The 16,716-nt window shown below is 38.5% G+C and overlaps 2 protein-coding genes across 2 annotated transcripts; one reads left to right on the forward strand and one right to left on the reverse strand.

The window, feature by feature from the left end:
- Window positions 1–435: 435 nt before the first annotated feature.
- LOC122052398 (putative germin-like protein 2-1) lies at window positions 436–1,482 on the reverse strand. Its single transcript, XM_042613895.1, has 2 exons — window positions 1,276–1,482; window positions 436–1,187 (listed from the first exon to the last, which is right to left on the reverse strand). The coding sequence occupies exons 1-2, from the start codon at window positions 1,388–1,390 to the stop codon at window positions 634–636; spliced, it is 669 nt and encodes a 222-aa protein (XP_042469829.1). The 5' UTR covers window positions 1,391–1,482; the 3' UTR covers window positions 436–633.
- A 12,120-nt stretch (window positions 1,483–13,602) lies between these two features.
- On the forward strand, window positions 13,603–14,733 carry LOC122050640. Its single transcript, XM_042611532.1, has one exon. It carries the CDS (start codon window positions 13,603–13,605, stop codon window positions 14,731–14,733), a length of 1,131 nt encoding a protein of 376 aa, XP_042467466.1.
- The last annotated feature ends 1,983 nt before the right edge of the window (window positions 14,734–16,716 follow it).

Here is a 16,716-nt window from a genome sequence, read left to right on the forward strand (position 1 = left end):
GTCTATATATGTTCGTTTGTTCGTGTCAAATATAGATGCAATGAAAATAATAAAATGAATACAAATTAATGTGAAGAATGTTACACGTATTTGATATGGTTCAAAGATCCCACTTATACACCAATATGTATAACGATAGACTAGAGGATTGTTTGGATATAATTTTTGTTAAATCATTTTTTGTTCTTGCTTTGTCTAAGTATATTGAAGTTTCATTGTAAATCCTTTCATCATCTAAGTGGTTAAAGGAAATAATTGCAAAAAGTTTATAGAGTGACGGCTGAGATCATTTAGTTGAACCTATTGTAGCCTAGGATAAAACTCGTGTGCATGAGCCGAGTTGAATGGTAAAATATACTTGGCAGTGGACAAAAGATACATGATTATGATGTATCTTAGTATCTAGTCATGTTTCAGTTCCGTTGCAACTAATTAGTATTTATATATAAACTCAAACGGATTGTCTTCTTATTCATTACATATTGATTTCGACTGATACATACAATGCATGACAACATCACACGCGCTATAACAGTAGAGACGCTACTGTTGACTTTCTGATTCCAACATATATAACAGAAACACAAATAACGAAAAGCAGCTGGTAGATGATTGTTCGGAAGCAGGTTGCTATTAGTTGTAGGTCCAGAACTGCGCCTGGAGCCAGTCAATAAGGTTTTTGTCCACTTGGAAAGCCTTGGCGAGCACATCATCAGAAATGGGTGGCTTCGACCCGAACACAGCGTTGGCGATAGTGATGACGCCGGGGTTTTGGCTGCTGAGACCGGCGAACGCGATCGCATTAGTTTTCCCTATGTTAAACTGGAAGTGGATGAGGCCCTGCGGGAACACAAACACATCACCCTTTTTCAAAATCTTGGTGAAGAGGCGGTTGACGTTGTTGATGTTGGAGGTCACGAAGCCAACGTAGAGCTCTCCTTCAAGCACAGCGAGGATCTCCGCGGCGCGTGGGTGGGTGTGAGGAGGGTTGAGACCATTAGGAGCATAGTCAATGCGAACCAAGGAGATGCCGAGCGTGTTCAACCCGGGGATTTGGTTCACGTTTACGGGGGTGACAGTGGAGCCGACGTAGTTGTTGGTATCACGGGGCCTATCGAGGCCGCTAAAGAAGAAGTCTTCCGCTTTCACGTCGTTCATGTTCTTGCATGTAAATCCATTGACGAATACTGCAAAATATCGATATATATATATATAATGCTGTAGAGGAAAGATTTTGTTAAACGAGAGTAAAGTGAAATGCATATATATGCATACCATTTGATTTAAGATCGGCGACGCAGAAGTCCTGCAGGGGACTAGGATCGGAAGCCAATATTGCACTCGAGGAAGCCAAGGCAAGGAGTGCAATAAGGAGGAGTTTAACAGCCATGCCTAGCTTGAACTCTCAGTACTGGTGTATTGAGGAAGTTGCAGGGGAATGCATTGAGAGCTTAGAGGCGATGGGTTTATATAGAACAGATGCGGATCAGCTAGCTAGGTTTAATTGTAACGTTCTTATTACTTGGGTGAGAGATCAGGTTGAAAAGTGTATTACCTTGGCTTTTCTTCCGCTGCATGCAATCAATGATTATAGTTTTCACCTGCTCCTTATGATATCTACTCTGATGATGCCTTTCCGTACACTGGAAATTAGTGATTTCATTATGCAACAAAATCTCTTAGGTTGTTAAAACACGTCCCATCACCAACGTAAACGTTTCTTATCCAAAACATGACCCAGTTCCTAGTTAAACATGAAATTCAGCTAAGATTTGGACCATGACGAGATGCTACCGAATACCAGGAAAATATGAGTACATTTCCATCCACGATAAAGGACAATAATTGATTACTTAATTACCTGCAACTTTTCTATTTTAACTAATCAGATAATGTGATTCTTGAATATCCAATTTCACTTTACTTAATTCTCACAGCATATGTTTTTCACATATTAACCTTATTTGTATTTGAAAAAAAAAAGTTCTACAAATTAAATAGCTTTTAAAAATAAATGACATAATTTTAGATAACATAAAAAATTTAAGATATCACTTTCTTCATTTTAATACGTATAGAAATTATCAAAACCATAAATAACTGTGTCCACACCCTTTTTAAGCTGGCCAATATATATATGGAAGCTAAAATGGACCCAACTTTAGGTCAGGTAGAATGGATAATTAATCAATTTGCATCTTCTTTTCCGTTAAAAAGTAATAATTATGACAAGTACTCAGCGAAAGATTGATTCAAACTTTGTCATCTCTCCATAGTTTATATATCCATCTTCCTAACCTATTGCATCATTGCATTCCTAACCTATTGCATTGCATAAAAAATAAATTCAGAGTTCTATTATTATTATAATATATCCATCTTCGGTTGTCAAACTCCTAATGGTTATTGCTCTACTTGCTCCGCTTCCTCTCATGTTGTATGGGCATTAGATCCTAGTCCAATTTAAGGCTTTTACTTTGCTAATAATAACTCCAAATGTCTACAAATTTTCTCTCCCCTCAATTTAATTTAGTCGTCAATCAATTAGATAGCATGTTTCAATATAATTAGTGTTTGTAAATGGATCCTAGTTTGCAAGAACATGAACAATGTGAATGCCAACTTCTTTGCCTCGCCTCCGACCTGGAGAAACCTAGCAACACCATAACAAGCTAGACTCTAACATCAATACAATCAATGTAATTAACAAAGTTTCAAGGCTCAACACCCTCGACATCTCCATGACTTGCATTGACGTTTCACCTCACAGTCTCAACCCACATGACAGTCACCCTTGCACCGCTAAGATCCTCACTATACTAGAAAGAGATATCTATGTTGACTTTGTGGCATCCATCAACAACAACTGCCTTAATTTCACCAACCATTTGAAAAAGGGCAGATGCCCATGTTGTCATAACCATCTCAAATGCAATTTTTGGGTCAAAGCCATCCAACACTGATCAAGTTCAAGCTAGGGCATTTCAGGTGGATAAGAAGATTGTTGACTGCCTCCAAGCTCAATTCTAGATGGGTAATAATAATTTAAGTAGGAGACATGCTTGTTGTGTTTGTTGTCAATATTGTTACTAGGTAAGTGTTTGAATACCCAAATATAACACATTTTTCTGGATGTACTTATGTGATTTGCCATGCAATCATTTAGTTTGTTTTAATATATATCGATAAGAGATTATATTTGAAATCAAGGTTTAGTTTTTCAGATAAATAAAACATGAAGTTCAATTATGAAGTTTGTATCCTCGTAATTCCAAATTAAATTGCAATTGAATGCTTGCATATGACTTACTTGATCAATCAGTCTTGTTTGATGTATCCAATTGATAATTATTATTTTGTCACATTATTTAGGATCCTATACTTGAATTTTTGAATTCATTGTGTGCTAAATCTGCATTTATAACATGTTTCACAAGTTAGACTTATTTTTGGACTTTAATACAATATATCATTTACTTGTGAAATTAAGGTTAATCATATGAATGTGGTCTTTGTAGGCAATGGAGTCATGGACTCAAGTCGTATCAATCCAAATTGGGCTCAATTATGAGATTAATTGGGAAGATCAAAATTTGAAGTAATCTAGGTTGTCCATTCGAGATCCAAGGATATCTAGATCATCCATCATGATCTAGTTTATCCAAGTCAAAGGAGAGTAAACTCTAGCCATAGATTAAGATCTGAAGCCTTTGAACCAGATCTAAACCGATCCGACCATTGATTATGATCTAGAAGAATCTCAACCGTCCACCTAAATCTGACATTAGATTTAAATTCCATGAGAAGCTATAGTGTGGAGGCCTTCATCAATTTGCTACAATGGGAGTGAAGCAGAGGAGATCAAGATCAGGATCGTTTTCCACCTTCCACCTCTGATCATCGCTGGAGCTTCCTCCACCACCTAGGGGTTAAGGGCTTTTCCTACCTCATCCACTCCATCAAACTTTGGTGATCCATCATCTCCACCATTGGGATCACGATTCACGGGCATGAAGAGGAGACAAGCCGAGGCGGAGCAAGGAAGAAGATGACTAGAGATTTATGTGCTGAGGTCTTCATCCATCTCCGACAATCTACTTTCCATGGAGTAAGTGCTTTTCCCTCCAATTCCAAGTATTTTCCCAGTGGCACCTCTTCTTCTTCGATCGCCATCGCCGAAATGCATCCATCTTGCATCCATCTTCATCGATTTGAGCTGCAGTGATTGATAGAGCTATGAAGGAGATAGAGGTTTACCATTCCCTTTAGAATTCTATTTCCATCATCCCATCCATTTTGCATCCATTTGTAGTAGATCATCCATCTGAAGCTGATCCTCATCACTGAGCATTCTTCCTAGCTGATCCATTCTGATACAAGTTAAGGGAAACCCTAGCTTGATCTGTGAGCATTATTCTGATTTTCATGTTTCCCTATTGTTCATCTATTTTCATGCAATTGAGTTGTTGATAGATGTTTTGCTTGATTCCTCATGCATTTGTATTTGAATTTGTTTGACTATTAGTTTTTGTTGATTTGCATTTTAGTGATTTAAACATTACTGCTCATGTTTGATTTCTATTAATATTATGCAGTAGCTTAGGCTAGTGTAGATGTCTTGTTGTTTCATTAGTTCTTATTTGTTGCAATAGTATTGATCTAATTTTGGTTATGTTTGTGATACAATAGTCATGCATTCAAGTTGGTTTAATTTCCTTAAAATCTTGTTTACTTAGGATTTTTGGTTAGATAAGATGTTTCATGAAGATTAGGTTTGATTAGATTGCATAGTTCATATTTCCATGAATTGCTTGTGTTTATAGTTTAGTTGTTTACCTTTCTATTAGTTGCATTTAATTCTATTCTTGTTGCTTAGTCCTACAATTTGCAATAACGAAAACCCAAACCCCCATTTATAAATTAATGCAATCCTAAAATAAGAATTCACCTGCTATATTCCTCGTGAAATACGATCCGAGTTGCCCTATACTACATTAGTGTAGAAAGGGAGTTTGATATTTTATTTGTACCAGTTTCACGATAAAATCGGATTTATCAATTTTGACACCGTTGTCAGGGAATATAGCAGTGTTTGATAATCTAGGGATTGTTCTTTATTGTGTAAATTAAAAAAATTGCATACCTTACAACTCTTGTTTCCATGTGCTTCATGTTGCATATTTCATGTGTCTTTGATCTTGTTTGCTATTATTTCAGGTAAGACTAGGAATCTCTCTTGTGTGCAATATGTATCATGATAATATAACTCTTACAGAACTTTGGACATCAGATTTGACTTATCAACCTTTTGCACCCAGTATTTTGATTTAGATATAGATTTTGAGTTGAAATATGGAATCGTGTAATCACTTCCAAAATTCTATGATTTTTTTTATGAGAATCTTAATAGGCATCTACAGGAATTTCATGAAATATGCTCAACCATGACACCATATGGTATAGTAGTAGAAGACATCAAATTTTAAGTATTTCCATTTTTGTTGGTAAATGCAGCAAAGGATTGGTTGTATTGTCTTCCTCCTAGTTCTATCAGTAGCTAACATAAGAGGTGAAAGTTATTTTTGTTGAGATTCTTTCTTGCTTTCAAGGTTGCATCTGTTAGAATGTATTGTTGGCGCAAGAAGCATCAGACGATCGAACCCAAGTTTTGATAATGGCAAAGGGTTCAAAGTTAAGTAGTGTTGTGATCTAACAAGTTCATGGAGCTTGCGGGAAAGTCCTAAGTGGTACTTAGGCAAAAGTCCTAGCTGCGGTTAGGCAGGTGGAAAATCTTAGGGGGTGGTAACCCTATGCGGAAAGTCTTGGCGGGTCGAGAGCTTTAGGCAAAAGTCCTAGGGGGGTAACCCTAGGTGGAAAGTCCTGGTGTCGCGAACCAGGTGAAAGACTGGACCAACCGGGAAGCGGAAGTCCAGCAGAAAGTCCGGAAGCTTCAAACACTGAGCAAAAGTCCAATCGATCTGGAGGATCGTACTGGCATCAGGTAAATCTCCTAAGTGGAGTAGGTGAGGACGCGTTCCCCGCAGAGGGAACAGTAGGGGTCGGGTCGACCTACGGTTTCCAGTTAGAAATCTGAAGTCAGACCCGGACAGTCCGACGACTGTCAAGTATATCTATCATTTTGTCTCTATGCTAACTTTGTTTTGCAGGGTTTGTGTTTGGGACTAACACATTTTGTAGGAACAAAGGAGCAACTTAGACCTCGGATGAACAGTGTCCTAGGCGCCTCCATGGGGTCTGGAGGCGCCTTGGGTGCTAGCCGAAGCCAGCTATCCAAAGACGTTGGAGGCGCCTTGGAGGTCAGTGGAGGCGCCTTGGACCAGGCGTTGGAGGCGCCTTGGAGCAGCTTGGAGGCGCCTTCAATGGGATAAGGCGCGACCAGATTAGAGCTGATCCACGCGTGCGACTCGACGGCCTGAAGGCGCCTCGGACAGGCTTGGAGCAGCAGTGTAGAACATCAACTTCCAAGCAATCTTTCTGCTACAAACTGCCACCGAGACGATCCCGAAGTGCTGAAACGAGATCCCGACGACCTGAAGCTTCGAAATTACACATTCTTGTTGTCGGTATACTTTTTCATTGCAAGTAGATTGCATTAACTCTGTAACCATTATTCGAGCTTATAGTTGTTGCCCACCGGAAGCGATCAACGATCGCGGGCCTTGGAGTAGGAGTCGCCACAGGCTCCGAACCAAGTAACTACTGTGTTTGCGTGTGCTCTTTTCTTTACTTAATTCCGCTGTGTATTTTCGACTCTGTTTTAAATCGAACGAAATAGCCACGAACACTATTCACCCCCTCTAGCGCTTCTCGATCCAACAATTGGTATCAGAGCGGGGTCGCTTCGAATAGGTGAAACCATCGTTCGAGCTTTTTTTTTGTGATTTTTTTGTCTGTTTAGGCTAAAAATAAAACCTTACGCCTTTTGTTTTTTCTCTCCAAAACTGTTTTCAAAAAATTCATTTTCATCTTTTCACAATTGATTGGGATTAACGAAATATCACATTTAGCAAATTTTGAAATAATATTTTTTTATATTATTTTAATAATATTTTTTATTATTTTATTATTTTTTCTCAAAATTTGTAAATTGTTATTTCTATCTTTTTTCTGCACTACTAATCCAAGACCAAGTCTTGGAACAAGCTTTCTTGTTTCTTTGTGTGCAAGATTCATTTCTCAAATGGCCCATCAAGAAGGATACAACACTGCTCGTCCCCCGCTCTTCTCCGGCGAAGACTTCGGCTATTGGAAGTGCCGAATGGAGTCTTTTCTCTAGGTCCAGTTCGGCATATGGATGATAGTCAAGACTGGATTCGAACTACCAACTAACGGAACCGGCAATCCAACACCATGCGAGAACTGGGATCCTATCCTAATCAAGAAAGTAGAGGTCAACGCCAAAGCAACCTACACCCTACAGTGCGGACTAACAAATTCAGAGCTTGATCGAGTTGGAAAGTTCTCAAGTGCGAAGGAGTTATGAGAGAAGTTGATTGAGCTTCACGAAGGTATTTCTGATACGAAAATAGGTAAGCATGTTTTAATTAACAAATTATTTGAGCAGACTAATACTACTCCGGCCGAGAAAGGTGTTGCGTCATTTGCATGTACAAGCAAGACGAAGAAAGTGTTAAAGGCAACATGGTCCAAGTCATCAGACGAATCTGAATACGATGAAGAAGAACAAGCAAGCCTCCTCGCTCTACCAGTACTAGCACATGTTGCCGAAACCGAGTCCGAGTTTAAATCCGAAACTGAGAATGAATTAGACACCAACTCCGAGCGAAGCCACGGATCCGTATCCGTTTCCGAATGACCCAAACCCACTGTAAGTTCTATAATGTCTAGTATTAACCTAGATGGTTCGGAAAACTTAATTCCTTACTTGCTTAAGAAATTGGCTAAATCCAACGTCCGAGTCAAGTCACTCCAAAAGGAGGTAACAACCCTTAAGGAAGTGACTAACTCGAGTCCTTTAACTGAGCTAGTTCAAATTGGAAACTCAACCCAAGTCCAACAACTTGAGGAAGAAAATTCCAATTTGAAAACTCAAGTTAAAGAATTCAAGAACATGTTGGAACTGTATACTTTGGGTTCCAAGAATCTTGATCTGATTCTCGAAAAACAAAAAGCCGTTTATAACCGATCCGGACTTGGATTCAAGACTAAAAGGAAATACCACTCATATTTATCACTCGTTAATAGATCAAATAGAAAGGTAGTCCAAGCATGGGTACCTAAGTCCAACCTGATTAATCAAGTTGGACTTGGTCAATATTGGGTCCTCAAGGATCAAGTCTATTACCTTGATAAACTATATCGAGGCTATGATCCAGGGGGGGCCAGAAGAAAATCTGTCTTAATAAAAAGATAAACCATTAAAAGAATATAATTAAAATTAATTAAAAATTAAATTAAATTAAATTAAACAAAATTCAGATTAATTCAAAATTTAAATCAAATCTATTCTTACAAAATCTTAAAAATCCAAGGGTAGGCTCCAGAATAGCTGACACCTCCAAAACTTAATCTACCCGACATGGATAACCAAGTGTAGACTATCTGGCAGGCTAATTAAGGTTAGAATAAAAAGAGGTTAGGTTTAACTTGACTCACGGTACTGGTGAAGTATTGGATGATAGTACGTTAGGGAAGCTTAGTCATCGCATGTCTAGGAAGATATAACTTCGACCTAGTGCATTTGGCTAAGTGGAACTGACCGAAGCTACCCTTTATGAATCCTAACCAGTTAGACCAAGGTTTTGTACTAAGTTCAATGGGTAAGACTATTTGGAAAACCTCGAAGGCATGGTTACTTTAATGATGTCCTTGTGACTCACCATAACCCAGAAGTTTATCCAAAGAATGCCTATTTGTTGAACCCAAAGCTAAACCTAAATCTAACACAAAGTTAAACCAAGACTCTAAAATTGAACCTAATTCATCTCACAAAATTATAGGATTCTCTGATTTGAAATTTAAGAGCGGGTGAGATGACTAAGGATTAAAATTAATTAAAAATTATTTAAAAATATTTTAAAAATTATTTAAAAACATTTTAAAAAATTATTTGAAAAATTATTTAAAAATTATTTTAAAAATTATTTGAAAAATTATTTAAAAATCATTTTAAAAATTATTTGAAAAATTAGTTAAAAATCATTTGAAAATTTAGTTAAAAATTATTTGAAAAATTATTTAAAAATCATTTTAAAAATTATTTAAAAATTGTTTTAAAAAATTATTTGAAAAATTTTAAAAATCATTTTAAAAAATATTTGAAAAATTATTTAAAAATTGTTTCAAAAATTATTTGAAAAACTATTTAAAATCGTTTAAAAAAATTATTTAAAAATTGTGTTAAAAATTATTTTACAAATTATTTGAAAATCATTTTAAACTTATTTGAAAAATCATTTTAAACTTATTTGAAAATAATTTAAAAAAAAATATTTGAAAATCATTTCTAAAATTATTTGAAATTCAAAATTATGTTTTATATCAAATGCAAAGATAACTCCATCTCACGATCACTCATAAGCTGAACATGCTTGTTAATTTAGAATGAGTGAGATGGAAAGTTAGAGAAATAAATATTTTGTTTTAACCTCTCATGCCTAGACATTAGGGCTCTGATACCTTACCAAAAGAAATTAATCTCATTAACTCAGCTCATGCTTGGACAATTAAGGTTTAAACTAATTGCTCCTCCTTGGCTGTTAAGTATTTTGGAATTCATTATTCGTTTAAATATTTTTTTTTAAAAAAAAATTAGACTTTCTTAATATCCTTTTTACTTTTTAAAGTCTCTTGAAAATTTAGTGAAGTTTATTTTTGCTCAAAAAGCTTGTTCAAAATTAAGAAAATATTTACCAACAAAGCTTTTCAAATTTAACAGAGTTTGAAAATTTATCTTTCCCAAAGATTTCAACTAAGTTTTAAAATTGGCTAAAGTTATTTTTTAAAATAAACTTTTTACTAAATCTTCAAATTTAGTTGAAAGAAAATTATCTCTTTAGACATTTAGCTAAGAGTCTTACAATAAAAATCAATCATAAAAAGCTGAGTGTTTGAAAAAGCTCTTTTATCCTTTCCTTAAAGCTAAAGTTTTTCCCAAACTTAATTCAATTTTCACACTTAAGAAAATAAATTTTTTTTTAAAAAAAAAACTCTTAAGTTTAATGAAAAATCTTTAAAGTCTTTAAAAACTTAAGTTTTCAAAATTTTGGCTAAACAGAATTGTTCTGTACTTAAACTATTTTTACTTAGCAAACTTTTCCTAAGCTTTTCTTACAAAATTTTCCCTACAATGACTTAAAAGCCAAGTGTTTTGAATGTTACTTTTAGACTTCAACATTTTTTACTAAGTTTTTCCTACAAAGTTTTTTGATATATGACAAAGGGGGAGAGTAGGACAAAAAATTCAAATTAATTCACATTACGGATAAGAGTTAAAAACTCAAATTAAGGAAAAGAGTTTCTTATTAAAGGGGAGCCTTAACTTCGAGAATTTTTAAGTTTATCTTAAATTTTAAAATCCTTTTTGCTTGTACTTAACCTGTTACTTAAGTATGCTTACGTTTGTGCTTAAACTTATTATTTTAAAGCATGCTTATGTTTATTTATGCATTTTTGTTTTACTTAACTTTGAATTTGAGTTGCCATAATAAAAAAGGGGGAGATTGTTGGTGCGGGAAGCATCAGACGATCGAACCCAAGTTTTGATAATGGAAAAGGGTTTAAAGTTAAGTAGTGTTGTGATCTAATAAGTTCATGGAGCTTGCAGGAAAGTCCTAAGTGGTACTTAGGCAAAAGTCCTAGCTGCGGTTAGGCAGGTGGAAAACCCTAGGGTAGGTCATAGGGGGTGGTAACCCTATGCGCAAAGTCTTGGTGGGTCGAGAGCTTCAGGCAAAAGTCCTGGGAGGGGGGGGGGGGGTAACCCTAGGTGGAAAGTCTTGGTGTCGCGAACCAGGTGAAAGACTGGACCAGCCGGGAAGCGAAAGTCCAGCAGAAAGTCCGGAAGCTTTGAACGCTGAGCAAAAGTCTAGTCAATCTGGAGGATCGCATTGGCATCAGGTAAATCTCCTGAGTGGAGTAGGTGAGGACGCGTTCCCCGTAGAGGGAACAATAGACGTCGGGTCGACCTAGGGTTTTCGGTTGGAAATATGAAGTTATACCCGGACAGTCCGACGACTGTCAAGTATATCTATCATTTTGTCTCTTTGCTAACTTTGTTTTGCAGGGTTTGTGTTTGGGACTAACACATTTTGCAGGAACAAAGGAGCAACTTAGACCTTGGATGAACAGTCTGTTGGACTCCGTGCTAGTTTTGATGTGATCAACCAAGTTGGTTAGGTCTTGCTGTGTTTGATCCCTGTGTCTGAGTGTGCAGGAGCTTAGGAGCACAGGAAGTCGAGCGGAAGACGCAGCTAGCGAGAAGGACGGCACGGGAAGGGAGCCGATGGGCTCGATGCGTCCGAAGGACGAGAGAGCTGCGGAAAAGTACTCCGGTGGGCGTGAAGAGCGTGCGCGGCGTTCGAGGGACGTGAAGCCGGGACGGAAGACTGCTCGAGGAGAAGGCCGAGAATTGGGTTCGGGTGAGCCCTATTCCGGTTGGCCGCAATCACCCAAAAGAACGGAGCATCGGAAGCTGAAGAAACCAAGCTGAAAAATGGAGTTGCCAGCTTGGAGGCGCCTCCAGCAGGCTTGGAGGCGCCTCCATCATGAAGGCGCCTTCAACCCTATTGAAGGCGCCTTCAACAGGTCAGATTTGACCGTTTACGTTGCGGATAAAGTTTTATCCGCTGACCGAGCTGGAGGCGCCTTGAACCTTGTTGGAGGCACCTTGGACTCTCGGGATAGACTTTCCAGGAGCTATATAAAGGCCCCTAGAGCTAGGAATTCAACAACAACTCAAGCAATCAGTCTGTAATCAATTCCTAGCAACTAAGTGAGCGTTCTAAGTGTAAAAAAGCTTCTCCGCCTATAGTAAAGGAGATTATGCTAGTAGAGCTTTTCATCGCCCTGGATTAACAACCTCCTTGGTTGTAACCAAGTTAAATTCTGTTTCTGTTTCTTTTTCTGTCTCCTTAATTTAGTTGTTATTTTATTTATGATTTAAATTCTGAGTTGAAATCCGAGGAGGGTATTTTTATTTTGTGTTTTCAGCAATTCACCCCCTCTTACCAGTCTCCACTGCACCAACAAGTGGTATTAGAGCCTGATCGCCTCAGAAGGACTAACCGCCAACTGAAGCACTACGATCAAGACGATGGCCGGAGCGAACATCCATCCCCCGAAGTTCGACGGAGACTTCGCCACTTGGAAGCGAAAAATGGAGGTATTCTTCAAAACCAATTTTGATATTCTTATTACAATGAAATATGGTTTTGCAGCGCCGAAAGACAAAGAAGAAAACACATGGAGCAAGAAGGAGCAAGTCGATTTCGTCGCCAATGGAAAGGCAGAGTTCCACCTGCTCAGTGTGCTGCCACCACAAGAAGTAAATCGGATCGGAAGCTACGACTCAGCGAAAGATCTCTGGGAAAAATTCTTGGAGCTACACGAAGGTACTTCCGAGGCGAAGCTAGCGAAGCGTGACATCCTCCGGAACCAGTTAACGAACCTCCGGATGAACCAAGGCGAGAAGGTAGCGCAACTCCAAGCGAGAATCAAGGAGCTGATAACGCAACTAACGAACCTTGGAGAAGAGGTAACCAACCGGGATTCCATCCGATACGCGCTCAATGCCTTCCCGAGAACTCCAAAGTGGGCCTCCTTAGTAGATGCGTATTACATCTCTAAGGACCTCGAGGTAAGTACTTTAGAACAATTATTTTCCACTTTTGAACTTCACGAATCTCGAGTTTCAGAACCCAACGGAGCAGAGAAGACAAGTCAGAACATTGCCTTAAAGGCAAAGATGAATAGTTCTGACTCCGAAGCCTCAGTCGACGAATCCGAAGCGGCACTACTGGTAAGACGCTTCAATAAGTTTTTCAGTTCTAATAAATTTAAATCGCAGAGGCATCATCGAAAGAAGAGGACAGTTCGTTGCTACAACTGCAACGAAGAAGGGCACATCAAGGAGGACTGCCCAAAATTGAAGAGAAAGGAGAAAGAAAAGGAAAAGCCAAAATACAAGAAACCAGAACCCTCCAAGTACAAGAATCTGAAGGCTACTTGGTCAGATTCGTCAACCTCTGAGTCGGACATCGAAGAATTCTTAGGGTTAGCGCTATTGGCGAACCATCAACCAGAAGAAGACTCAAGCTCAGAGATGAGCATCGATGAAGGGGGAGGAACATCAGAAGAAGAAAGCAGCAGTGAAGGGGGAGCGTCACCAGACCAGGTAAGTAAGGTACGCAATCTAACCCCAACTCAATCTTTTAAATTTATCAAGTCTCTTTCTAAAGAGTTAGATCAATTAGAAAAAGAGAATGCTGAACTAAAGTTGAACCTAGCAAGAGCATGCCCGTTAGAAATGTATGATCATCTAATATTAGGGGCTTTCATAAGCCCCTAAAACATGGGGGAGTGAAACACTTCCTCCAACAGAAAGATATCCAAATTCTGGCTTTAATGGAGACAAAGCTCAATGAAGATTCTTTAGGTCCCATATTACAAAGAAGATTTGTAGGTATGGGTTATGCGCATAATTTTGATTTGTCTAACCATGGTAGGATACTTCTTCTTTGGGGCATGCACAAGGTAGATGTGGATATTATCTTGACCACTGAACAATATATACATTGCCGAGTGTGTTGTCGTATCTCTAGCAAGGGATTCTTGGTGACCTTTGTTTATGGTCTTCACTCTATTGTCACAAGAAGGCCGCTGTGGGAAGCTCTTACTGATCTTGGGGATACTATTTCTGAATCTTGGATGATCATGACGGATTTCAACTCATTCCTATTAATTCATGAAAAGCAAGGTGGTTCTCCGGTTACAAATCATGAAATGAGAGACATGCAGATTTATGCTCAAGCTTGTGGTTTGGTGGATCTTCTGTCTGTTGGATATTGTCTTACATGGTCAAATGGTAATATTTCTTGTAAGTTGGATAGATCTCTTGTAAACTCTTTTTGGCTAATGGCAGATTTCGATGCATATGCAGAGTTTACGATCCCTGGATGTCTTTTGGATCATTCTTGCACTATTGTTCATACGCTAGCAAAGGATCGTGCCCCAAATAGACCATTTAAATTCCTCAACATGTGGACATTGCACAAGGATTTCTTGAAGGTTGTGGAGGATTCATGGGCAGCCCCGGTGATAGGCAATGCACAATTCATCCTAAAGACAAAGTTGTTTCAATTTAAGAAGTGTTTGAGGGAATTAAATAAAAATCATTTTGGTCACATTTCGGAGAAAGCTAGGAGAGCAAAGGATGAGCTTACGGAGATACAAAAGGGTATTCTTGATGGTGGTCCAATTCCCTTAGAGTATAGCCATGTGAGGAAGAAAATTACCCTACTTATTGAGGCAGAAAGACAATTTTATCAACAAAGGGCAAAAAATGTTTATTTGAGGAATTCGGACAAGTGCACAAAGTTCTTTCATGATGTGGTAAAGAGAAACAACAAGAGAAATGCTATCATTATGCTCAAGAAAAGGGATGGGGAACAAACCACAAGCTTAGGTGAAGTTGCGGAGGAATTTGTTGATTATTTCCATGGGTTACTTGGCCAAAAGGAGGTGTGTGTCGAATGAGACAGCAACTCACTCATGGGGCAGAAACTCACGAGGGGTCAATCTGAGAATTTGTGCAAATTAGTAGAGGAGGAAGAGATTAAAGTTTCCCTACATGATATTGGGTGTGGGAAGGCCGATGGGTATAGCTCAAAATTCTTCACTTCTGCATGGGATATTGTTGGTAAGAATTTTGTGGTAGCAATGCAAGAATTCTTTCAGCATAGCAAACTTCTCAAATAGTGGAACCATTCTTTGATATCACTAGTGCCAAAGGGAGATCATGCTATTGGGGTTTCGAACTATCGACCGATATCTTGTTGTAATGTCTTTTATAAGGTAATATCGAAGGTACTTGCTAATTGGTTATCAAAGGTATTGGACTTCTTATTGGATCCGGCTCAAGTGGCGTTTATTCAAGGGTGATCCATAGGGGACAATATATACTTAACTCAGGAATTGCTTAGGAAGTATGCTCGCAAAAGGATCTCCCCTAGATGCATGGTCAAGGTTGATTTAAAGAAGGTCTTTGATATGGTTGATTGAGAATTTCTCATGGTCAAACTCGTTGGTTTTGGGTTTCCCAAACGATTTTGTGATTGGATCAAGTTATGCATCTCAACGTATCATATTCTATATCATTGAATGGCGGAGTATATGAGTTTTTCAGTGGGAAAAGAGGGCTAAGGCAAGAAGATCCACTCTCTCCCCTTCTATTTGGCCTATACATAGAGGTTTTCTCAAGGAAGCTAAAGGAAACCTCGATGATGTTTTCATTTCATTTTCATCCTATGTGTAAGGAGGTTGGTATTATGCATCTTGTATATGCTGATGACTTAATGCTATTCTGTAGAGCAGATGAGACATCAACCCAACACTTAGTGGATTGCTAGGATCATTTTGGAGGGATCTCGGGCCTTAGAGAAAATCCGCAAAAGACACAAGTTTGCATGGCGGGTGTGGACACAAGCTTGAAGAACCGATTATTGCAACTTATGAGTTTTCAAGAAGGGGAATTTCCTATTAGATATTTGGGCATCCCTTTAGCGGCGGAGAAGCTAAGGATTGCGAATTATGGGCCACTTCTTGAAGCTATTGCAAGGAAGATCGACTCATGGCCTAAGCACACTTTATCCTATGTCGGGCGCTTGGAACTAGTGGGGACGATTCTTCAAGGAATAAAATGTTTTTGGCTTTCCATGCTCCCTATTCCTAGTGGCGTGATTGACAAAATAAATGCTTTATGCCGAACATTTGTGTGGTCCTCAAAACATCCACCCATTTCATGGTCGAAGATTTGTTTACCAAAACATGATGGGGGTTATGGCCTTCGAGACCTCCTAGCATGGAACGAAGCATTGTTGTGCAAATTATTATGGAATATTCAAACAAACACGGATTCACTTTGGGTTAGGTGGGTGCACCAACATTATATCAAAGGTACAGATTTTTGGGCATGACAAAAAAAGAACTCGGACTCACCTTTAATCAAGAGACTATTAGATATTCAGAGCAAGATACTGGATGCATCAGGTAGCATGGGGGAGGCAAATATGAAGATGATGGATTGGTTTATTGGAACCAGAAAGAGGGTTACAAATGCATATAATTTCTTCATGCCAAGAGAGACGGAAGTCGCATGGAAATCTATGGTGTGGAAGCCGGATATCATGCCGAAACATCGCTTCACACTATGGATGCTAGCTCATGGGAGATTGAGGACCAAAGATCGTATGGAATATGAACCAAGCAAGGATTGTGTCATGTGCCGGCAACATGATGAATCCAATCAACATGTCTTCTTTGAATGCCCGGTGACTTGCGAACTTTGGTGCAAGGTGAAGTGATGGTTGGAAATCAATCACAATTTCAAATCCTTTGAGAAGTTACATCAGATCTTTGGTAAACATTACAAGGGTGATAGTTGGAAGATGAAGGCCCGACATCTAGACATCTCTAGTTTAATCTATTATATGTGGGAGACTAGGAATAGATGCCGATATC

Source organism: Zingiber officinale, chromosome 3A (assembly GCF_018446385.1).
Source record: "Zingiber officinale cultivar Zhangliang chromosome 3A, Zo_v1.1, whole genome shotgun sequence".
Taxonomy (NCBI): Eukaryota; Viridiplantae; Streptophyta; class Magnoliopsida; order Zingiberales; family Zingiberaceae; genus Zingiber; species Zingiber officinale.